Source organism: Anabrus simplex, chromosome 13 (genome assembly GCF_040414725.1).
Source record: "Anabrus simplex isolate iqAnaSimp1 chromosome 13, ASM4041472v1, whole genome shotgun sequence".
In the NCBI taxonomy this organism is placed as follows: domain Eukaryota; kingdom Metazoa; phylum Arthropoda; class Insecta; order Orthoptera; family Tettigoniidae; genus Anabrus; species Anabrus simplex.
The window spans coordinates 10577264-10603218 of NC_090277.1; the positions used below are offsets into that span (position 1 = coordinate 10577264).

A 25955-nucleotide genomic window follows, 5' to 3' on the forward strand; every position below is an offset into this window, starting at 1 on the left:
ATGAACTCATCTCAGTTTTGGAAGGCCACCCAATATCAAACAGGCAGCCTTTTACAAAAACAATCACAACTTGTTTGCCAAAGTTTGTAAACTTCATAAATGTGTTTATAATATTCCATTCCATAATCCATCTAAATTTCATGAATATCAGACAGTGTGTTTTAATATAATGGTTCTAAACATTTGTTTACAAAAAACAGGCAAGATAATAAAGAACTTTTTCATTCCACCTAATATAACTTTTACAAGAAACATAATAAAAGTACACAAAACATACCACCAAAGAATGCAGAATAAAACAAGATTTACGAAGATGTGATTGCATTTTAGATTGGTGGAGTGGTTCAAATTTTATTAGCATTTCAACTCGACCACACATACTTTCTGTGCCGACAGTAAATGCTTGATTTCACTGCACAAAAGGCCATGCATCATCCCTCATATCGAACCAATAACATGTCCAACAATTTCACAATAAGCAAGGCATCATCTAGTTTTATATTTCAATTTGGCAACTGTAACATGAGACATTCCATTTTAACAATGGGAGTAACAATATTATCAGTGGGATGCATGTGAAAACTGAAACATTTGTTTTACATAGCAAGTACGGCTTTTTTTTCCTTGTTGTTCAAATACTGCATGAAGTTCAATCTGCATGATCCTGACAGATTAAAAAACAAGTAGTAGTAATAACATACACTGGGTTTCAGTGATCAAACTATAATATAACAAAGCAAATGCTCTGCTATGTCCCACAAATTGAACTACATGAACTTCACTTACTGCTCTTCACTAGCAGCCAATACAAGCCAAGCTGGCTGACATAATTCTCCTGTACCATTATTGTACAAACCATCATGCAGTATGTATTGTAATGTTTTGGAAAATAAATCTGATTTCTAGATGCCTTGTTCCACGTGCTACAGGATAAAGGTACTAGAACCACCAAACAATATTAGACAAAACTGGACCCACATTGAATCAAGTACTATAAAGATACAATATCTATCTAGTATGCGTCACAATATGAGCTTTGTATGTACGCTCATTCTTAAATTCTTTTTCACAAATCGAACAAGAAATAGACCGTTCAGAGTGTGTGTTCTTCTTATGTCTGACAAGATCGGATGGCCTTCTAAAAGAATTTCCACACATTGAACATTTAAATTGTCTGACATCACTGTGTGTGGTCTTATGCATCTTCAAGTCTCTCTCAGTTTTAAAACTATAACCACATATTAAACAGGAAAACGGCCTCTTCTTGGTATGCACATACTGGTGTCTCTTTAGATTTCCACCAAACTTAAAAGAACATCCACAAATTGAACAAGAGTAACATTTGGCTTCATCATGAGTCTTCTGATGCCGTCTCATATCAGACGATCTTCTGAAGGAATTTCCACATATTGAACAGGAGAATGGCTTACTATCGCTATGTATAGTGTTGTGTCGCCTTAGATCTACGGCGCTTTTATAGGCACGTCCACAAATTGAACATTTAAAAGGTTGGCTCTCAGCGTGTGTATAAAGATGGGTCTTCAAGTACTTGTATCTTTTAAACGCTTTTCCACAAATTGAGCACATGAACGGCGTTGTATCAGAGTGAGTTACCAGGTGTTTCTGAAGATTTTCTTTCAGAGCAAACTTACGATTACATATTGTACAAATATGAAGCTTCTCTTCTGTGTGCCCCAACAAATGGCAGGTCAAAGCACTTTTCTTTTGGAATGCCTTGCAGCAATGGACACACGAATGTAACATCCCTTCAGTCATTTCTGCAGGGTGTTCCACACTGAAACACAAATAATAATATTTTTCAGGAGCAATAGAAAACAGAATCCAGTTCAGATTTGTGCAGTTTTTCTAATCACCTTAGTATCACTTCTTCATTTTGGTCCAAGATGAGGGGAAATAGTAAATTTATTTTGCATGATTTTGTAATGATTAGTGAATTTAATATGGAGTTTGATTGTGGCTACATCTGAGTTAGGATAGAGTGTACTGTAATTGAAATGATTAATGAATTGAGTATAATTAAGGTTTTAAAAGAGTGATTAGTTGAAGGATAAGAGTTTGATTAGGATGGATACGAGATTGGAAAGTTTGATGATAATTTTTGAATGAAGTTCGCTAAGAGTGATTACACGTGATGGCAGAATTTAAGTGTGGTATTTGATTGTGAGCATATTTGAATTACAAGTGAAGGTAAGAGTGATTATGATTAAGAGGCAGATGTGGTGGTATGTAAAGTTGCTCTGGTAATTGTAGTTAAGACAATTGGAGGACTGATTATTTGAGGAGATGGATGAGAATTTGAAAATGTGGAGTTTGTTTGGATTTTAAATTATAAAATGTTGATTGACGTGTAAGGAAAGTGTGAAGGTAATTTTGGGTGAAGAATGCTATGCGGAATTAAAGGTTGGAACGAGAAAAGATTATTTTGGTGAGCTAGTCAGGTAATGGCATTTGGTAATTAGGAAGTAGTTCATATTAAAACGCTAAGTGAGGAGATTCTGGCACATCAACATCACAGGTGGCATAATGCTAAAGCTGGGTTTGCAAAATGAGTAGGTCAGCAGTGAGGTCAGTCTGTGGTCTGGAATATGCTATGTTGCGAGCCCAGCCGGAAGAGATATCACGGTTTTTTAAACTACATGTGCCGCTTGCTGATGTTCTTTTTTTTTATTTTGCTCCATTTTATTGTTTTTTATCCTGTTGCCATATTGCCATGCCCATCAGATCCCCGATAAGGAGTTGATCATGGGCCATATGACAGTGTATGCTGTTCATTTTATTTTAATTTATTCTGGCTTATAGGCTGGACATTGTTATTTTTTCTCATTTTACAGATCAATTGGGTAATTTACTGTAGATCTGGAGAAAAGTAATAAAGATACTACTACTCTACTACTACTACTACAACTAGACAAAAGAGCGACTGAATGAGTAGCTATATTTCTAGAAAATAGAACTCAGAGAATTAGAGTAGGTGAAGCATTATCTGATACTGTTATCATTAACAGGGGAATTCCTCAAGGAAGTATTACTCTACCTTCTATATACGAGGGTGAGTAAAAAAAGTAAGCTACGTTTTCAAGTTATGGCCATTTATGAAAGCAGCTACACATGGGCAACACAGCTATGATTTTCTGCAAAAGAAATCTGCAGTGACCATTGAATTTAGGGTTTATTAACTTATTATGTTTGGTTTTCGAGTAGCACCAATGAGGTATTAATCAAGAGTTTCTTGATTTAATATCATGATATCCATTTGTTGATTGCATTCAATATCAGAAAATTAATGCACTTCTTAATAGATACTAAATACTTATTCCTCCAGGAGATTGACAATCACTGTCTAGGCAGTATGAGGATGCAAGTTTCACAACAGTGCAAAATTATCACAGACAATCACAGATCCATGAACGTGAGCACATGTTCAAATTCAAGGCAATGCCTTTTGTATTTTCCATCACTTAGTGTGGTGTGTTAGACATGTGCTTTTACGATGTGATGCCTTTCTTTATACATGCATAAGCCCAAAATAATTTTGTGCTTCCTATAATTTTCAGATATTCTGGAGAGACTCGTGTGGGCCCCACAGCCATGTAGGCAATTAAAACAATTTTGTGTGTTTAAAAATCAACACTTATGGGTTTTTTCTTATTGGTGGATGAAAGTAAGGTTGAATATTGATTGACATCCTGCAGATTGATCCTTTGTATTGTCATTGAATCTTATCACTAGCTGTCTTAACAGAATGGATACCCTGGTATACTCCCTCTAACCATTTCTTTGACAGAAGACATATTCTTGGAACTGGGTTCACTTGGCCGTCACACTGAATCCCAGATGTGCTGATGGTGGGCTGATTCATGTATCAATGCTAAGTGAGGGCTTTTTGAACATTTCCTGTGCTATGCTGATACATTCTGTGTTTCCCATCATTAATGTGCTACTTATAGTTGTAGAAAATTATTATTATTAAAGCGATTTTACTGTGGCAAAGTCAGGGCTCCTGGCCCTTTCTTACACTTTCCCCTCTGGAACTCTTTATACCTGCAGAAAACTGTTGTTCGATATGGACAATCTTTCCCTAGCCTTCAGGCACTGGTCAACAGTTAATCCACGAGCAAAATCGTAGCGGATAATTGCGTGATATTTACCTTTGGACCACAGTGACACCTTAACTTACTTTCAATCCCAGTGCTTGGTAACAACTGGTGTGAAGGTTGCGTCTTGCTGTCTGTCAGACCGGCTTTCACCCCTCTTTTCATCCCCCACCATAACAGGTGTGTCCATCCAGCCATTTCTGCTTATTGCAAAACTTTCCTTTGTACATTCTACCAGCATGTAAGGAACCAGGTGTGGAACAGAAAAGTTCCTATGAAATGTAAAGAGATAATATACATGACTAAACCCCTATATGAACATATGCATGAGAGACTTGAACCTTGTCAGCAAGAAATGAGAGTAACATTCAGGTGAGTAAGGTAAAGTTCTTGAGGAGTGTGGTAGGGAAGACAAGGAGACAAAGTAAGAAATGTGGAGGTCAGAAAAGAGATAGGGGAAGAAAAAATTAGTGATGGGATGGACAAAACATATACTGGTATAGTTTGGATATGTTATGAGTAGGGCCCGGATTCATATGCAATAAAAACTCCGAAAATATGCATGCTCATATGCACTAAAAATAAAATAAAATACAATTACCAGATGCATTATTTAATTTTAACTCAGTGTCAAATTGATAAACATCTTTAATTCCTTGCAAAATGATGCATGTCAGTAAGTTCCAACAGTTCTTCAATGTTTTCACGAGTCAATAACATTCTGCTGTCGGCCAGAATTAATTTATATGCTGAAAATGATCGTTCTACGTCGACGGGCGTAAATGGGTAATACTTGAACACTGGCTCTCACAGCTCGGAACATTCTTCTGGCAAAAATGTAGGCATTTTTACAGTGTTATCAGGTGAAACGCTGCAGCAGACGAAGAGCAAGTTAACAGATGAACGCACCTGTTTAAGCAAGTCTCGGGAGACTACTGTAAGGAGAAGGAAAGAGTAATGTCTGAAAGAAGGAAATAGCTATTATGAAAAGTGTCATCCGTCTACCTGCTTATATTGCGACAGTGAAAGCGTTTTCCTTGATCAGGGAAGGCTTTTCATGTTGTCAAAGGATGTACAACATACAGAGTTCATTGATTTTTTCATTTCGTTCAGAAATCTTAGATAATCGAGCACACATAAGAGAAAAATATGTCCGTATATGCACTAACGCTCAAAATATGCGGTAACATTCAAAATATGCATTTGCATATGCGCAAATGAATTTTTAAAATATCCTGGCCCTGGTTATGAGGATGGAAGAGGGAAGGATATCAAAACAGGTATTAGAGGGCAAGAAGGAGGCCCAGAGCAAGATGGATGGACTCTGTTGCAAACAGTATAAGAAAAAGAAGACTGGACTGGAATACAGTTACTGAAGAGGTGTGGTGAAAAGATAGGTAACAGTGGAGAAGTGCCATTAACAACCCAACCTGCCAGGAGCAGGACAAGGAGAAAAGAGAATGATGAATGATGATATGTACAAAATGATAACACTAATATACAGACCATAAATATCTTCTTACTATTCCCCCCACTTCTAATACATTTGCTACAGTTGGTGAGCCGGATATATTACTCCTTCCATCTATTCGTCTCCTTCAAATAGTCATCAAAAATGTTACAGATTGTCTGAATGTAACATCAATATTATTGCCACACTTAACCGAAGTGAAGTTTTCCATGCTCGTTAGCACCTTCAAAATGATTCTCCACACTACTGACAGTTATGTCCTGCCATATGGAAACAGCTGCTAAAGTGGTTTGATCAACAGAGTACCAGAAACATTTGAGAAAGTGTAAAATGCGTAGCACCATTCCCAACATTCCAACAATGTCAATGTTGGGCAACCTTGTTTATAGGTACATTGTCTGGTACTTGACACTTACAGAGTGAATAACACTCGGATCAAGAGGCTCAAGCCGGCTCGTGCAGTTTTCCTGGAGAAATACCACCTTTAAATTCTTTGTAAATATGTTTACAGGATGTGCAGCACGCTGCGCAATAAACAGTAATACTTTGCAGATTTTGGACCCCATTGTGGCACAGTGTGCATGCAAAAATTCTTCAAATAAGGACAACATCATCCTTACATTGGTGTTGTCTTTATATGGCAGGGCAAGCTCCTAATGTTTGTGTTTCACCCACACTGCAGCATCTCTCCCTACATGCTAGAGTCTTGCCTGGAAGTAGGCTAAAAAGAGAGTCCCATTTCATCAGCAATGAAGAAATCATTGGACTAGCAATAATGATGGTGTTTCAGTAGCTGAGACGGAGATATCTTCAGCAGTGACCGCTTCTCCTTGCACAAATTTGTAAAGTAGACCATGCTCATTCCACACAGTGAAAACAGCAATATCGTCAGTAGGTACATTTGACCAGCAAGGTGAGATACTTTCTCGTGAGCTATATTTCACTCTACTGGGTTGTTCGCAGCATGTGTTTAGTTAAACTGTTTCAAAAGTATTTTTTCTAACTATGGAAACTTTCCTTCATGTTTGAAGACTTTTCTCCTACATGTAACTAGGCTATCATGTACCATGGTAATGAACTTCACACAATTATGTTCCAAGTCTATAAGTAGGCCGTCATGCGGCAAATATTCACTATACTTCACAGTTCATCTCAAAACAAAATCAATTTCTAACATAAGCTGGAAAGCAAAATAGAAGTACAATCTCACTGGATAAGTCAGCATTCATGCAGGTCATCAATCAAGCAAAACTAAATTTTCCTGAAGCTCACACCTTGCTCCCCAAAGGTGCAAATGGCCCTGTGATGTACAAGAACTCTACTTTCCCCAAATGGCCTCCTGTGGCCACAATTCTTATCTGTGTTAGAAATAACAAGGGATGAAAAACAACAATTTCAGGCCTGGGATAAATGTGATACTGTAGAGTGATCATCATCATCATCATCATCATTTTCATTTCCCCTTGTCCAACTTCTGCCAGGTTGGGGTGATGATGGCACTTCTCCACCGTTGCCTCTCCTTTCATCACTTTTCTTCAGTAATTGTATTCCAGTCCAGTTTTCTTTTTCTTATACTGTTCTTGACAGAGTCCATCCATCTTGTTCTGGACCTCCCTCTTACCCTCTTTACTTCTTTCTTAGCATCCAACACTTATTTTGGTATCCTTCCCTCCTCCATCGACATAACATGTCCACACCATCTCATTGCATTTTTCTCCGTCCCATCATTCACTTTTTCTACCCCTAAATCTTTTCTGACCTCAACATTTCTTACTCTGTCTCTCCTTGCCTTCCCTACCATACTCCTGAGGAGCTTCATCTCGCTGACCTGAATTTTACTCTCATTTCTTGTTGTCAAAGTCCAAGTCTCTGATGCATACAGTAATATAGCGGTATAGTGGATCTTGTACATTATCTCTTCACATTTCATACAGACTTCTCTGTTCCACATCAGGTTCCTTACATTCTGGTAGAATGTATTTCCCACTTGTACCCTCCTGCTGATCTCCTTATCCAACCATGCATCTTTCATTATTTCACTTCCCAAATATTTGAATTATCAACAACCTCAAGCTTTTGTTCACTGATAGTTAGCGATTCTTTTTCCTTCTCTTTTTCCTCTTGTCATCACCACAGTTCTGCTCTCCTGCACACTGATTTCCATACCACATTTCTCAATATTTTCATTGAAATCTTCTAGTTGGATTTGCACTTCTGTACTATAGAGCCTCAAACAACGATATTTTCATATCCCCTCCACATTTTACCTTTGTTTCCTTCAGAATTTCACCCATAACCAGAATAAACATAAGTGGAGATAACACACTTCTCTGTCTTAGTCCAGCTTGGTTTCTAAACCAATCTATTCTCTCCACTAGAATCTGGCCACAACTGGAACAATTCTTATACATTGCTTTCACTATTTCCCTTGATTCCCTTTCACATCCTTTTCTTCCCAGGATTTCCTCAGATCATTTCTCTAGTTCAAGAAATACTACCACCAGATCTTTGCGATAATTCCACCATTTATCCATGAGTGATAATAGGTGAATGTAGGGTCCTGACTTATTGAAATCCTTACTGCTCTTGTTCTAAATTTCTTTCCACCCTTTTTCCCATTATCCCTTCTTCTTCTTCTTCTTGGTTTGAATGGGCCTACATTGGACCACACTTCTTCAAATGTTGGGCTTTGATCTTCGCCCACTCTTGGAGCACTTTCTGCCGGTGTAACTACTTTCTTTCATCAGTCCAGGGGGACCTTTCTTCCAGGGCATTTCCTGAAATCCATGAAATTCCTTCAGAGTACATTGTACAAACCATCTATCTTGAAGATCTGATATTCCCACTTCTTTAACATCAAGTTTCTGTCAGTTAAGTGGTACAGATCTTGTTCTGCTAGAAGATAGAGAGGTAATTGGTCAGCCTTTTGGAAGGCAGTCTTACTGTATGGCCACAGAAGGCTACTCTTGTGGAGAATTATCTAATTGACAGTACCTGTTCGCTACATAGCTAAGGAGTTTAAGCCTCCATGGGCGTTGATATACTCTTTGCTATCTGCTTAATATGGATTCCATGAAAGTAATAGTATAGTAGTCATGGTGATGTTTTGATGATGTTGTAGCAGATTATGATTATTTTGTAAAAATAAATCAGCAACCTATGACATTTCAGTGTTCTTATTAAGTAAAACATTACATAATGGTGCCGAAACCCGTTTGTGGAACGATCAGTGGCAAGAAAGACGCAGACAGAAAACAGTAAGCAGCATCACTCAACATCCCCGTATCAACAAGAAACCAGCTAACGCAAGTAAGATCTCTACTTACATTCAATTTCTTAAGCAACGGATATACATTTGAAGGAACATACATAATTATGTACATTACGAACAGACTCAAGTGTTACGAAACATCAGTGTACATTTCAAAGTGCGTCCCAAAAACTGTGAATATTACAAGTGTGTAAAGCCTTTGTTAACAGGATCAGTACTATACGAAACCAACGCTTAAGATTTAACCATCGTAAAAACATAATGCGGAAACCCGGACTGTTTACAAATGCAGTGTAACTTCAGGTTGCAGTGAAATACTAATTACATTACAGATATATTTTAAAGACAGGAATATGGTTATGTCCATGTACAAGTGTGTGTATTGTTCGTTAACGGTATTCGTGCATAATTCAGTTCAGTGAAACAACGAAAATACGAATATTAATGCACCTACTGCTGAGTTTACAGTTTCAAATGCAAACATTTTACAGACTGAAAGACGCATTCGAACAGGAACCAGATTGTCAGAAACTAGACTTATTCAAAGACTATGAACAGCGATCGAAGAGGGATATGATGACATCGAAATGGAAATATTAGTGCAAAGATTACATGAAATACTACTAGATTTGAGCGAAATTCAGAAACGGATACAGGCATTGATGGAAGATGATGCGAACGAACAGGATGCAGAAGAGTGTGAAAACCGTCAAATAGAAGGTCGAAAACTAATTGCAATAGCAAACAAGAAGATCAAAGAAATTAGGTTTCCCCCAGCAGCAATCAAACGCAAAGAATGACACAACTATTCTTCAGTCTGCAATCGTGAGACCACGCTTACCTAAGCTTGAAATTAAACCTTTCATTGGCACCTTTTCAGACTGGCCAAGATTTTATCAGCAATTCATAATAATTTGGCAATTATGCCAGTTGACAAACATCTGTATCTATGAAACTTGGTAGAAGGAGAAGCCAGATATCTCATCAGTGGGCTGAAAATGTCAGAGGAAAATTACAAGATTGCACTTCAGAAGCTGAAGGAACGCTTCGACAACATTAAATTACAGCAATAGGAACATATCAATTTCTTCCGTACCTTGAGAAAAAATTCAGATCCAACTACTACCAAGTTGAGAAGCATATATACCAGTTGCCAGATGAATACTGCAGCTCTTAAAGGACTTGGCTTTGATGCCTGCATGCTTGGTTCCTTTCTATCTGCAGAAATTTTACACGTCTTTCCAGATGAAACAAAATTTGCCTGGTACACTACGCAGGGCGATGATGGTAACTTGGATGCCCTGCTGAATTTCCTGGACAAATGGGTACTCAGCAAAGAAAAATCAGAGAAGTTGAACGAGTTCAGTAACAGTTTAGGAGGAGAGCTCTCTACAACAATGAATCTACACACCAGTCAATACAAGAAAGAAATAATACAAAAAGAGTAAGCATGCTGAACAGCAAAATAATCCACCTAAACTAACGTACATTGATGAAGCAAAAACAAAGCCAATCACATGCGCCTTTTGCGATAGAAGAGGCCACTGGAGTAATGAACGCCATAAAATAGTCTCAGTTGCAGCCAGATCAGAAAAATTAAGGAAAGATGGATGATGCTTCATCTGTTTAGGCAAAAACCACAAAATGAAAGACTGTAGAAAGAGAGATCAGAAATGTCGAGTCTGTAATAACAAGGACATCATAAATCCATTTGCAAGTCACCCTTGAATACAATAACGACAGTAACCACAGGGGAGTCACGAAAGAAACAACTGTTACATTCAATTTACAAAGTATACATTTATTATTCACCTATTCAATACCTACAGTACCATGTTCTGTGGTTACATAATCATAAAAGATTGAAAAGTTGTGGACATGTTTCGCCCTTCTTATTGGGCATCATAAAATTAAGGAAAGATGGATGATGCTTCATCTGTTTAGCCAAAAACCACAAAATGAAAGACTGTAGAAAGAAAGATCAGAAATGTTGAGTCTGTAATAACACAGGACATCATAAATCCATTTGCAAGTCACCCTTGAATACAATAACGACAGTAACCACAGGGGAGTCACTTACAAAAGAAACAACTGTTACATTCAATTTACAAAGTATAAACTTATTATTCACCTATTCAATACCTACAGTACCACGTTTTGTGGTTACATAATCATAAAAGATCGAAAAGTTGTGGACATGTTTCGCCCTTCTTATTGGGCATCATCAGCACATTAGTTAATCTTAAAACAAACAATTATATTAAGAATGATGACACTATTGTTTATGAAAAATTGAGATGAGGTATGTTGTGATATTTTAAAAAAATTATTTGAAACAGTAGTTAAGAAATTTAGCATGGGAAGTATAAGCACATGTTAAAATTATTGTAGTATATTTTACAATATTGTCTAAAAAATTGTTTGTAATGATAAGAAGTTTTTAAAATCGGCATGTATCTGGAACTGAAATGGATTCTCTTCTTATTGAAAGTCAGTAATATTTGCCACGGTTGCTACTAAGTAGATCAGAGGATGAATTTTGTTTTAAATTATGTGTTCCAACTGTTAAACACCAGCGTGTTTCTTATATCAATTCAACTCAACGAAGATACACCATTTGCTTCTTCTTATCCTAATTTTAACAGTTTCATATTCAGACAACACACCACACTACCAACCAGCACAGAAACATGCAATATTGATTACATCTCTCCACATAAGGTTAGCGTCAGGAAGGGTATCCGGCCGTAAAACAGAGCCAGACGGGCTGAGTGACTCAGACGGTTGAAGTGCTGGTCTACTGAACCCAACTTGGCAGGTTCGATCCTGGCTTAGTCCGGTGGTATTTGAAAGTGCTGAAATACGTTAGCCTCATGTTGTTAGATTTACTGTCATGTAAAAGAACTCCTGCGAGGTTAAATTTTGGCACCTCGGCATCTCCGAAAACCATAAAAGTAGTTAGTGGGACGTAAAGCCAATAACATTATTATTTATCATAAAACAGAGCCAAATCCACATGTGCGAAACAGTTTGCAGCCGCGAACCCACAAGTGTTGGAAAAGCGGTAGAAGAAGAAATAGTGTAATCTTGTAAGGAGTGCTAATATATCGAACACATACGTCTCCTACTGTGTAATCGTTCTTGAAAAAAAAAACATAAGAGAGTGTAACATACTGTACGTGAAAAAATGAAAAAAATAATGTGCGTACCGTACTAAGAGATTTTATACATAGTGATATGTACATTTGCGCTGATCGCATTTGTGATCGCATTTAATCAGTTATGTTTCCTACACTGCATTATTTAATGAAAGAATCTGTTGTTCCAACGTGAGCGAAAACCTTTCTGATTTCTGTAGCTCCAGTCGATAGAGGATATTCTGATGACATCTATTTAGTGAAATGTAAACTACGTGAACAGGAATAGAGACTCGTCTTAATAGACTGCCGGGATCGAACGTAAGTAATGCCAATGTCTTGACCGTATGTCCCCCATGGTGCATTCAATCTTGCAAGACATCATTTTAAGAAAAATGGAACTTAGGCAAAGTAATATTAACTGTCATCCATTAACATTGTATATTTGTGATATGTTTCTTCGTTACTGTATATAAAGGTTTAACATGGGATGAATGGCCAATGTTGCAGCAGTGTATATATTTGTTTTATTTCCAGAGGAGTAGCGTTCAAAACTGGACATTGTGTTCCCATCTGTTGTGCGAAAGGTGAACTATCATGCGCTATCTCGTTCCTATAAATAAAAACGGAAGTCATGAGCAATCTAGAAAATGTAAAATAACACTTTTTGGGTTTTCATGAATAAATAACTCATGCCTTAGTATATACTATAGTAACTTACATCACATTACATTTTTTAACAATTATTTATTAATGTGTAAGTAGTGCCAATATCTCAAAATATGTCTTGTTACGGCGCATTCAGTCTTGAAAGACATCATTTTAAGAAGAATGGAACTTAGATAAAGTAATATTAGATGTAATCCATTAATACTGTATATTTGTGATACATTTATTCGTTACTGTATATAAAGCTTTATCGTTAGATTAATTGCCAATGTTGCCAGTAGTGCATATATTACCAGTCATTTGTTTTATTTCAAGAGTAGCGTTCTAAACTGGACATTGTGTTGCCATCTGGTGTGGGAAGTGTAAACTATTTGCGCTATCTTGTTCGTTCCCGGAAGTCATACAGAGCGGCTGGACGTCATGAAGAGCGACCGGAAGTCATAAAGAGCCGTCTACCCTAAACCAGAAGAACGATTGAACAAACGAACCTGGAGGCAGAGAGCGCCGTCTTCCTGGGCTCACTCCAACCTACCCGCTCTCAAGAGTCGAATCTTTTGAACGACTCTCAGTTAGGAGTGGGAGCGAATGAGCTAGCTCCCACAAAAGAGCTAGTTTGACCCATCACTACTTTCCATTATGAGATGACAATACGTCCTGAAGTGAAATAAACATGAACTAATACAAGTACAATTTATGTAATGTCATAACAATGACATACCGGCAAAAAAGAAAACTGTCCAACACCAGAAGGGCCAGGCATTGAAGGAGGGACCCTGCTAGATTACCCCAAACCGTTTGTATCCAATCTTGTATGAGTGACGTGACCATCCACTCTTTTCCTTGAATAAGAACGTAGATCACTCGTGGACATTTTGCTTTAGGCACTGTTTTCCATTTCAGAACAATGTAAGGTGCAAGCCCTCTGCCAACAGCTGTTACAGCAAGCAATGCAGTACATCGTTGTATTCGCTTCCGGTAGTGCGTACGATAACACTCGATGGGTTCCTTTTGTATAGATTGTTTGACTCTATGGCATATGGAAAGTGACTGGAGTCTGACCTGCGGTTCATATTTGGGAGATTAAATATTCCTTCACTTTACGCTTCTCAATCACAAAGCGATGAAAATGGTGGAAATCATTCAACACTTTTTGGCATAATGTTGTTCTTCATCGAAGAGGAAGTCCATTTCTCTTCATATAAATAATCAAGCCTTGGCTAACCTTCAAATATGAGACACTGATTCTAAGTACAGCAGCTATTTCTCATTCTTAAAAATACAGCATTTTATGACAAACGGCTTATCCAACGTTGCGTAACAAAATCATATATTTAACACATTGCGGACCGGGTGCCGTTCGCCCCATACACAGCCCTGTTCCCGGCCACTTTCTAACTACCTCTAAGCTGGAGTGCATGCATACAAATAAACCGTCAGAACTTCAATAGCTTTTGAAGGACTATTGTGTATTTTTCTATTGGCCTTCCTGAATAGTTGTTGAAATGGAGGGTATTTCCTGAAATCTATTTTGGCTCATAGTTTTCGGAAATATTGGTCTTTTTATTAGGGGATCGGTTGGCCAGTAATCTTTCAGACATGATTTCTTCACCTGCCATATCAATATACACAGAGGATTAATTTTTTAATTTCCCTGCTAGTGACATTAGTCCACTTTAGTGTTTTAGGGGATAAGTTATGAGAATGTGATTTCTGCTCATAGTGTAAGTTTGTCTTTTCAGCTACATACTGAAAAAATTCCTCACCAAACATAAGTCCTGCTACTTGTCCTATGTTTCCAGATTCATTAGGCCATACCTTTATACCAGGAGCACCTTCAAAATCCTCTAACCTAGGTTCATTGTTGTCCATAACCCAGTCGTCAGAAAACACTGCATTATTTACAATATTTAGAATATTTACACCCGTAACACAAATATATGACTCATTCTGCACTACGTGCGTTCCACACCTTGCCTCGTCATCACTTGAAACATTTCCGTTAGAGGATATTTCATCGTCGAACTCTAAATACTCAGCATCACTTAATATTCGGAGCCTGTATCAGCACATAATTCGCGACGAACTTTGTAAACATGTTGTCAAGAAATGCAAAGAAAATCTACGATATGAAGAATACTCGAAAACAAATGCGACTATCGATTGTGTAGAACCATACGTAACAGAGTTCTATCACCCTTGACCTCCAAATAGTTCCCGTATATCTCAAAAGATAGCACTAAAGTTCAGTCTGCTGGGTCTGCTGCTAACAAGAGATAACTCGGGACCGGTCCGCAACGCTCGGCTAGGCAAACACGAGTTTTCTCGGGACTGGTCCGCAATGTGTTAGGAAGATCCTCCTCTACTTGCTGAAACTTACTGCCTCTTGGTCCGCAAAATGCTTTGCGGAGATTTGCTGGTCGCTTGAAATGCACTTTTCTGTTACTGCAGTAGCGCACGTTGCATTTGGACACTGAATACTAGCAGCCCGCTTCCCTACTTCCGTATGTTTCGGCGTAACTGACCACCGCGAGATTGTATGATGCAGTATTACTCGAATACTGTGGACTAACAAACAATTTTGAGATCACAGAATGTCCCGTACCTGGAACACTCGTAAAATATATTTGTATCAGACTGGAATAGTGTGTCACTAGTCACTTCTGGGCTGATTCTCTCACTGAACTAGTGGAGTGGGATTTCCTGCCAGCTAATAACAACACATTGCCTGTATTTGGAATGCCCAGTTTCGGAACAGGAAGGCTGCTACTTGAGTAGCTGACATCTTTATTTCGAAACGCATCCGGAGCTGCATGATGGATGTTGGAAGTTGTGGGTGCGTCAAATATGTGAACATTTCCTTTCCTCCACTTTGGGCCCAAAAAGATTGGGATGTGAAAATTATGCAAGGGCGTAAATTATGCGAGAAAATATGGTAATTTCCTTTACCAGACGGTAAAATGAACAGAAATTTATAGATATGTCTGATGACTTGGAGATAACGTTTGTTATATTTTTTTGGCTGTAACGAGAAGAGAAAATACCAGAAACTGGCACTGACACGACCCCCTTAAAAACATTCAACTCATTAAAATTATGCACTTAAATACGCGAAACTTCCACATACAAAACAATTCATTATGTCCCATACAATATTATCATATGATGTTGACAGAGGAGGAAAGCATAGAAATGCAAGAAAACACAAGTGGCCTACAACTCTGACGAAACTACAAACAGAAACAATGTCAACAACGTACGAACAACACAATAAGAAACTCATTTTTTCGTCCCGATTAAGTGAGTCGTTAGCGCGCACTAGTCTCTCTTGCTTGCAGGACGATTGCCGTCCCAAACCCCCAGCTGTATAAAGCCCACACGCTGCTGTGGTGAGCGGGAAACATGATACACGTAGGCAAAGGACGAAACGCTCGCAAAATAAAGCATAAAATAAATACGCTCAAAAATGAGGTTTTGTAAATTACACAAGCACATAAGAATTCATCCTAGGGGAAAATTATTGGCCATACTGGAGGTTATATTGGTCAAAAATAGGAAGAAGTAAAAATAAATTGGAATATCAGAAGACAAGTTGAAAAACGGAAAGTTTCCGGGTAAATCAGAAGGGTTGGCAGGTATGCCAATGAGTTTTGTTACACACAGTATACAGTTAACTGAGTGGAAATTGCGACCTGAAATTCAGGAAGTGCTAAGCCAGAAGACATCTTGCCAATTAAGAACACAAAGTGTCACTGTACACACAAGAAGTGTATTTAATTTATTATATTCACTTACTCGTCATCTGTATCTGCCAGAGGGTTGAATGCTTCATTGTACGTTTCTTTCTTCTCATCCTGTAGAGAGAAAAATTATATTACTCTATTCACTTACTCATGTAATATATCTACCAGATGGTTGAGTGTTTCATCCTGTTTCCTTCTTCACATTCTGTGGATAAAATAATATGCTTTATGCTGTGTTTGTGTCTACACATTCAGTGGGAAAAATATTATTGATTATATTCAGTCTCACCTTGCACAAATCTACACTAATATTGTAAAGAGAGAAAGTTTGTTTGTTTGTTTGTTTGTTTGTTTGTTAAAAGTATAATCCCATGAACCACTCAGCTTATTCGTTCCAGATTATTATGGGCAATATGCACATAAACGTTTACAAATTATGATCAAGTGGAAATAACTGTGCATTAGAGATGTTCAAAAGCAAATATGTTGTCTAAATTATTATAGATATATCAAGGTCATATGGACATTATATGGGCTTCTGGGCTTATGCCGTGTCAAGAAAACGATGTGAAACTCTTTATGTTTCGCAGAGAACTTTGCTCCGCGTCTTGAGAAGAAAATCTTTGTAACTATAGGCAGTAAAATAATCACCTCGATTTCATATTCCTCTTTGAGTAATATTACACCAGGCTGTTCTACAACTTCATTGGTAAATACACATGGTGGTTCACTCTTCACCTCAGCTAACGTACCATCAGCAGGTGGAAGCATCAGATTTGGTACCTTAAAAAAAAAGGAGAAAAAATGAAGACAATTAAAAATATGCAGCATCTGCTCACTATAATTCAATTGTTAATTGCCAGAGAACAGAAATATTGAAAGGGTAATAATAATAGGAAGAACAAGAACTGTACAGACCCATCTACCAATTAGCAGACACTTTGATTAACTATGTTAAAATTTTTATAATAAAAAAATGTTATTTGCTTTGCATCTCATTAACTATATTTACGGATTTTGGAGATGCCAATGTGCCAGAATTTACTCCCGCAGGAGTTCTTTTACATGCCAGCGAATCTACCGACAACAAGGCTGATGTATTTGAACACCTTCAAATACCACCAGACTGAGCCAGGAATGAACTTGCCAGATGAGGTCAGAGTCAGCGCCTCAACCACCTACGCCACACTGTTATCTATTAATATTTTTATTACTACTATTATGGCTACTACTGGGACAAATAATCACCTTTATTTCATACTCTTCCTTGACTATGCTTACGCCAGTCTCTTCTACAGATTGATCAGCGAATACATGTGGTTCAATCTTTACCTCGGCTAATGTATCATCAGCATTTGGAAGCTGAAGATTTGACATCTGGAAGAAAGGAAAAAAAAAAAATGGACAGACTCAAAGACAATTAAAAATATACAACCTCTCCACAACATGTGGGAAAAGTTATAAGCTCCACAGCACATACCACTCACTCACTCACTCACTCACTCACTCACTCTCCTGGCACTACAGCCCATGAAGGGCCCTTGTCCCCCCAAGAGCACCTGTCCACTCCTTTTGGTCCAGAGCTCTACTTCTCCAGCTCTGGACTCCTAAGAACTCCAAATCTCTTGAGATGTTGTCCAGCCAGCTAGTCCTTAGTCTCCCGCATCTTCGTTGGCCTCCAGGATATTGGTCGAGGAATTATTTGTGCTCAGTCCTGGTCCATCCTTGTGTTTGCCCAAGGTAAAAAAAAGTCTCCTCTTTTTGGCCTCTGTGATTATCTCAAGGTAATCGTACAGAGCGTAGAATTCTTCGACGGCTCTGTTGTACCACTCTCCTCAATTGTAAACCATGCAGATCTTCCTCTAGATCTTTCTCTCCCTCAGCCATAGAAAGTTCCTGTCATGCTTGTTTAGCATCCATGTCTCACTGGATGGATTATAACGTGGTTCATGGTGATTCTTAATCTTATGGAGAGCAGTGCATTCTTCAGTATCTACAGGAAGGGGCAGTAACACCTGTTTCCAGCTGCCGCCCTCACCTTTACCTCTTCAATGACCTTCTTGTCCTCAGTCATAAGGACTCTCAGGTACTTGAAATCTGACACTCTCTCGTAGGTGTCACTTGCATCTTCCAAGCCTATCTTGCCATGAAATATTGCTTTGTCTCTGGTGTTCACCATGTAATTGGTTTTGTCCTTGTAGATCTGCAAGCCCAGGTATTATGATCCCTCACCCATGTGCTGCAAAGCAGGTAGTTCGCACTTCACCCAAGCAGGAGATCATTGTCTGTGAAGGCTAGGTACTGGAGGATTCTGTTGCAAATAGCACCCAATGGGTTCAGTGCTATTCAATGCATAACGTGCTCCAGACAGAGATTAGACAGAGTGGTTCAACATGCATCGATTTGCCTGAACCCTCTTTTCACTATAAACACCCAGGTAAAGTACACCTGGATCTTCACTTTGGACCTGGTACTCCTCACAGACATCAGGACAAGGTTGGTGATGTTCTAAAGGCACCTACATATCTTCCAACACCAGCCGCAATTATGTCTGTGTCAATTCCATGATTGCTTTCTCTAAAAACAGGTCTTAAGACTGGTTTGAAATAATGTTTCATGTGATAATATCTTGTGCAGAATTTATTATCATAAAAAAGAAACTACTCAACCTTTAACTACAATAAAACCAACAGACACGTAAGAGTCAACAAAATTATATATAGATCTACATAAACTAAGAACTTTTTAACAATATTTACAATAACAACGTGAAATACACAATTTTCCACAAAAGAAGATCCCAATGAGAGGAAATAACTTTCAAAAGAAACATTACACAAATGTCTTGATATTTTAATTGTTTTATACATTTTTATATGATTATGACGATCTGAAGGATCGAATCATGTCTTTTTTTCAAATTATTCATCTGTTAATTTTAGAGTTAACAACATTGTGCACTGAATAATGTTGATAAAAATCCTATATTTTAATTGTAATTTGTCAATACAGAGCAAAGATGGTTATTATCATATGTAATGGTACTTACAAGTGAAGTATACGTTGTTTCTTCAAGCCAGACTGGTTCGACTTTCATCTCTACTTTCAGGTCCATTTCATACAATGTATTAAGTATTTACAAGGTGCTCGTGTTATAAATTACTTCCACTGATATCGCACTGAAACATGAGCCAGAAGAAGATATGGTATGTTATTATTAATATTGCTGTACGGTATGGGTCATCAGTCCAAACCCGACGTATTTTATCTGTCTGACATTACACATTTATTTGTGTGTGTGTGTGTGTGTGTGTGTCTACCCCAACCACCCTATGTGTTGTTGGCTTTAAAAAATAGGACTGCCAAAAAACGGCATTAATTCATTTCAATTTGCGCACTCCCCGTTAGAAAAATTATTAGTGAGTGTTGTAAAAGTGTCTAGACAATGCTAGCGTTCATACATGTACAATATTAAGATGTGAAATACTTACGGCGGTCTCCCTTGCAAGACCTCATAAAAAGTGTCACATACCAGGACCTTGATACTTCCTGGATTTTTGTAGAGATTTAGAAGACTGGCAAGTGACAGGCTCCAACTCAATCGACAGAATGTTAGAAGTTGTAGACGCAGTGTAAAGCGAAGGGAATCACAATTTCTTAATCAAGATCATCTTAGGAATCAACGGAGTGAAACTAAATCGCGTAAAGCCATAACTCCGGTTACGAGAGAAAAGGGACAACAAACCTGCCACTTCGAAATCAAACTTAATATTGCGTCTAGCGTTTCTAACAGAGTTAAGCCCCATTCACAATGCAAACGTAACTGTAAACTTAACGACGTAACGTAACCGTGAAATTAACGTAAAATTTGTGGTATTCACAATGGACGGATGTACGTAACGTAAAGAAGACACCGCAGCCAATCAAAACACTGCCGTGTACACAAGCAGGAAAGTCGGGTTGTTATACACATTTCTTATCTCGGAGTTTTGTTATATTTCAATACGGCGATGGAATCCAACAACGTGCTAGCAGAATTGATGTTACTGCATACACTTCTTGCTTTGCTCCTGGGAGCTGTGTATCTGAAAAGGCGAAATAGACAACGGCGCAGAAGATGGTGGGTTCATCCTTTGAATCAAAGGAGGTTATCACAGGGCGACTTTGGTAATCTACTGCTAGAAATGCGAGAAAATGATCCTCATGAGTTCTTTTTGTACATGCGTCGAAACCTGAGCAGTTTGACACGATCTTAGGTCTTGTGTCACCTTTTCTAATTGAAAGAAGTGTAAGGTCTCCTTTGCCGACGTCTATGCGCCTAGCTCCGGTAAGATGTTATTTTATTATATCGTTTTCGTAAACAAGTAGTGAATCAATCAATCATTACTGATCTGCATTTTAGGGCAGTCGCCCAGGTGGCAGATACCATATCTCTTGGTTTCCTAACCTTCTCTTAAATGAGTACAAATAAATTGGAAATTAATTGAACATCCCCCTTGGTAAGTTGTTCCAATCCCTAGCTCGCCTTCCTATAAACGAATATTTGCCTCAACTTGTCCTCTTGAATTCTTACTTTATATTGTGATTTATCCTACTTTTAAAGACACCACTGCAACTTATTCGTCTACCGTACTAATGTCATTCCACACCATATTTCCACTGACAGCACAAATAATACCACTTAGTCGAGCAGCTCGTCTCCTTTCTCCCAAGTCTTCCCAGCCCAAACTTTGCAACATTTTCCTAACGGTACTCTTTTGTCAGAAATCACCCAAAACGAATCGAGCTGCTTTTCTTTGGATTTTTTTTCCCAGTTCTTCAATCAAGTAATCCTTGTGAGGGTCCCCTACACTGCAACCATAGGCCTACTCCAGTTGGGATCTTACCAGTGACTTATATGCTCTCTCCTTTACATCCTTACTACAACCCCTAAATACCCTCATAACCATGTGCAGAGGTCTGTACCCTTTATTTGCAATCATATTTATGTGATTACCTCAAAGAAGATATTTCCTGTATCCGGGAGATAGTAGGTTCGAATCCCACTATCGGCAGCCCTGAAAATGGTTTTTCGTGGTTTCCTATTTTCACACCAGGCAAATGCTGGGGCTGTACCTTAATTAAGGCCACGACCGCTTCCTTCCAACTCCTAAGCCTTTCCTATCCCATCGTCGCCATAAGACCTGTCTGTGTCGGTGCGACGTAAAGACCCTATTTAGTATTAAAAACTTCATTTTTTGTCCGTATTGACTCAAGATTTTACAATGCTTAGTAAAGCTAAAGGTTCCACCTATTCAATACGTTATCGTAATGGTCTATTTAGAACATCACATATTTATTTAACTTATCATAAAATACATCTTTGGTACCGGTTTCGGCAATCCACTATGCCATCATCAGCCATTGAGTTTTTTATAGCAAGGAACATTCAAAAATTTAAAAAATATGCAATAGCAAGTCCTATTCTTACATGAAAAACATTAAAAATATAGCTAAATAGCATAGGCCCATTGTACTATACAAATTACATGTCTTTTTTGAAGAATACAATATTATTTAGTGCATCTAAAATTATTTTATATATAATTGGCAAAGTCTATGATTTGGTATAGCTTATGTACAATAGAATCATGTAAAATTGATAAAAGAATCTAATTTTTGCCATTTAACCAGTTTTTAAAACAACAAGTCCTATTTTACATGGAAAATATTAAAACTTGGCTAGTTAGTATTAACCCTTTTTTTAATGTTATACAAGTAACATGTTTTGTTAAAAAATAAAGTATCTTTTTGTGCGTCTAGAATTGTTTTTTAGGTGCTTAAAAAGACTATGGTTTGATATAGTTGATACACAGGAAATTTGATGTTTCTATAAAAACCTCTGTCATTTTTAACACAGTTTCTTAGTTCCTCTTAATATGCGACTTATACTGTTTTAGATAATAAATACAGGTTCTTCTTCCTTAAAACTTATTGAAACAACAGTCTGTTTGACTATGTAAGTCCTGATGTGTTTTTTCTTGTTTGAGTATTGCTTCTAGTATTTTCCAATGTAAATAACTGTGTGGCTGAGGCCGAAACTATGGTTAAGATCTTGAATATTATTTTATGTGCCAGATAGAAATGGGCCGTAAATAGTGTTAATCTCGAACCAGTACGGACCTCAGGTTGAATGTAACAGCGTGCAGAGAGAGTGAGCAGCAGTGATTGAGTGAGTGATTCAGCAGTTGTTCCTCACTCTCTCTGCACGCTGTTACATTCAACCTGAGGTCCGTACTGGTTCGAGATTAACACTATTTACGGCCCATTTCTATCTGGCACATAAAATAATATTCAAGATCTTAACCATAGTTTCGGCCTCAGCCACACAGTTATTTACATTGGAAAATACTAGAAGCAATACTCAAACAAGAAAAAACACATCAGGACTTACATAGTCAAACAGACTGTTGTTTCAGTAAGTTTTAAGGAAGAAGAACCTGTATTTATTATCTAAAACAGTATAAGTCGCATATTATGAGGAACTAAGAAACTGTGTTAAAAATGACAAGAGGTTTTTATAGAAACATCAAATTTCCTGTGTATCAACTATATCAAACCATAGTCTTTTTAAGCACCTAAAAAACAATTCTAGACGCACAAAAAGATACTTTATTTTTTAACAAAACATGTTACTTGTATAACATAAAAAAAGGGTTAATACTAACTAGCCAAGTTTTAATATTTTCCATGTAAAATAGGACTTTTTGTTTTAAAAACTGGTTAAATGGCAAAAATTAGATTCTTTTATCAATTTTACATGATTCTATTGTACATAAGGTATACCAAATCATAGACTTTGCCAATTATATATAAAATAATTTTAGATGCACTAAATAATATTGTATTTTTCAAAAAAGACATGTAATTTGTATAGTACAATGGGCCTATGCTATTTAGCTATATTTTTAATGTTTTTCTTGTAAGAATAGGACTTGCTATTGCATATTTTTTAAATTTTTGAATGTTCCTTGCTATAAAAAACTCAATGGCTGATGATGGCATAGTGGATTGCCGAAACCGGTACCAAAGATGTATTTTATGATAAGTTAAATAAATATGTGATGTTCTAAATAGACCATTACGATAACGTATTGAATAGGTGGAACCTTTAGCTTTACTAAGCATTGTAAAGACCCTAGCAACAAAAAAAAAAAAAGATATTTCCTTGTATTAACACCTAGGTTAAGACAGTGATCCCCTTAAGGAACGTTCACTCCATCATCGCAGTAATTAAAAATGAGAGTACTTTTCCTATTTGTGAAACTCACAACCTGACTTTTAACCCCGTTTATCATCATACAATTGCCTACTGTCCATCTCACAACATTATCGAGGTCATTTTGCGGTTGCTCACAATCTGGCAACTTATTTATTACTTTGTACAGAATAACATCATCTGCAAAAAGCCTTATCTCTGATTTCAGTTCTTTACTCATATCATCCAATAATACTGCCTTGAGGAATTCCCTTCTTAATTATTACAGGGTAACATACAGCTTTGCCTACTATAATTCTCTGAGTTCTATTTTCTAGAAATATAGCCACCCATTCAGTCACTCTTTTGTCTACTCCAGTCACACACATTTTTGCCAGTAGTCTCCCACATCCACCCTATGAAATGCCTTGGACAGGTCAATCGCGATACAGTCCATTTGAGCTTGCTGGAATCCTACAAATTGAGCTTCTGTAGAATAAACTTTCCTTAACCCGAAATGCCTTCTGTTGAGCCGGTTATTAATTTTGCAAACAAGTGTAATATAATCGGAAACAAGTACTTCAGATATTGTCTTTAGTATATCCCCAGGAAACATATTAATTTCAGTTGCTTTTCTAGTTTTCAACTTTTGTACTTTATTGTAAATGTCCTTGTTATCATAGATACATTTTAATATTTCTTTAGTATTGATCACCTCCTCTATTTGAACATTATCCTTGTAACCAACAATCTTTACATACTGCTGACTAAATACTTCTTAAGATCCTCGCATACACTCTCCCCTTGCTCACGAACAGTTCCTGGAATATCCTTGGAATGTTTCTCCCTTAAAGGACCTACACTTACCCTTCATTTTTCACAAAAATTTGTATAACTGCCAAATATATTTGCCACCATGTTATCCTTACATGACTTTTTTGCTAGACTGAATTTTCTACTTTGGTTCCTTCAATTTCTCCTTACTTCCACAGCCATTTTTAACTCAATTTCTTTCCAACTTGCACCTCCTTCTCTTTACTTTTCTGTTAGAGTATAGTGGGTCTTTATCATTCCGTAGCACCTTTAAAGGTACAAACCTGTTTTCACATTCCTCAACAATTGCTTTAAACCCACCCCACAGTATGTTATGTTTTCATTTACTGTTTTCCACTGATATTAGTTACTTTTTGAAAACTCCCTCATGCCTGTTTTATCAGCTATATGGTACTGACTAATAGACCTACTTTTGAGACCTTTCTTTCTATCCCACATAGGATATTATCTTATCAAATAATTCTGAATCAGTGTCAGCGGTACCCTTTCCCGGTTTCTATGCTCCAAAGAGATCAAGTTGCCTATTATCTTTAGAGATGAGCCTTACACCTAGAATGTCATGTTTGTCATCTATAACTCCTTTTGTAGCTTACAGATTCTTCTATCACCAGAATGAATACTCCCTCTCCTACCATTCCTGTGCTATCTCTACTATACACACTCCAGTTTCATGAGAAAATTTCAGCATCAATTATATCATTTCTCAGCCATGATTCAACTCTTGTTACAATATCTGGTTAAGTATATATCTATTAAAGTACTAAATTCTATTCCTTTTTTTATAGTACTTCTAGTTCAACACCAACAGTTTTATGCCATCCCTACTTGACTTCCAGATCCCTGTACCCGTATCACTGCTCCCTGGACCACCCTGTTTCCCAGCATGTACCTCCCTATGAAGCTCTTAAACAAATTTCCTAACATATTTACCACTGCTTTTTAAGTGAAGATTATCTGAGTGCAGATCCCTTTCTCCTACCCACCCATTAGGATATAGAAATCTCACCCCGTTTCCTACATACCCACTCCATAGTCTCGTTTAAATCCCCAGTCACCTTCCAGTCAGTATCCCTCATACACAGTATTCCACTGATAACAATCTCTGCTTCCTTAAACATTCCCCCTGCTGCATTTACCAGATCCCACACATCCCCAGCTATGCTGGTACTTATACCTGCTTGCGTTACATTGTTGGTACCAATATGAAACACTACTGCTTGCGTTACATTGTTGGTACCAATATGAAACACTACCACAATCTCCTTTCACTGCTCTTTCCCTTCTACTTTCCTCAACATCTGCCTTAACTTAATTCCTGGATAACACTCTACCCGGTTCCATTTCCTCCATGCGCTTTCCCCACATGTCTAATAATGAAATCCCCCATGCACAGAAACTCAATCCTACCCACCCCACTTGATCCCCTCCCTTCCTGGCAGCTGCAGAAGCTTCTTCCTCCACCCTTTTCTCCCTCCCACGAC

General features: G+C 37.6%; 1 protein-coding gene across 3 annotated transcripts; it reads right to left on the minus strand.

The window, feature by feature from the left end:
* Window positions 1-286: 286 nt before the first annotated feature.
* On the minus strand, window positions 287-20085 carry LOC136884867 (gastrula zinc finger protein XlCGF57.1). 3 transcript variants are annotated; one of them, XM_068230079.1, is made up of 7 exons: window positions 19895-20085; window positions 19453-19582; window positions 17652-17780; window positions 17055-17186; window positions 16456-16514; window positions 4170-4387; window positions 551-1795 (listed from the first exon to the last, which is right to left on the minus strand). In XM_068230079.1, exons 2-6 carry the CDS (start codon window positions 19516-19518, stop codon window positions 4201-4203), a joined length of 573 nt encoding a protein of 190 aa, XP_068086180.1. In that variant the 5' UTR covers window positions 19519-19582; window positions 19895-20085; the 3' UTR covers window positions 551-1795; window positions 4170-4200. The 3 variants fall into 3 exon arrangements, with proteins under 3 accessions (XP_067013260.2, XP_068086180.1, XP_067013259.2); XM_067157159.2 differs by lacking the exon at window positions 4170-4387 and having other exon boundaries at window positions 287-664; XM_067157158.2 differs by lacking the exon at window positions 4170-4387.
* Window positions 20086-25955: the final 5870 nt, after the last annotated feature.

Coding starts and splice junctions, on each gene's coding strand:
- LOC136884867 (XM_067157158.2), bottom strand. CDS start 19,518: ATGGACCTGAAAGTAGAGATGAAAGTCGAACCAGTCTGGCTTGAAGAA. Junction 17,187..17,651: donor AGGAAGAGTATGAAATAAAG/GTGATTATTTGT, acceptor TTTTTTTTTAAG/GTACCAAATCTGATGCTTCC. Junction 1,796..16,455: donor CTGGCAGATACAGATGACGA/GTAAGTGAATAT, acceptor TTTGTGTTTCAG/TGTGGAACACCCTGCAGAAA.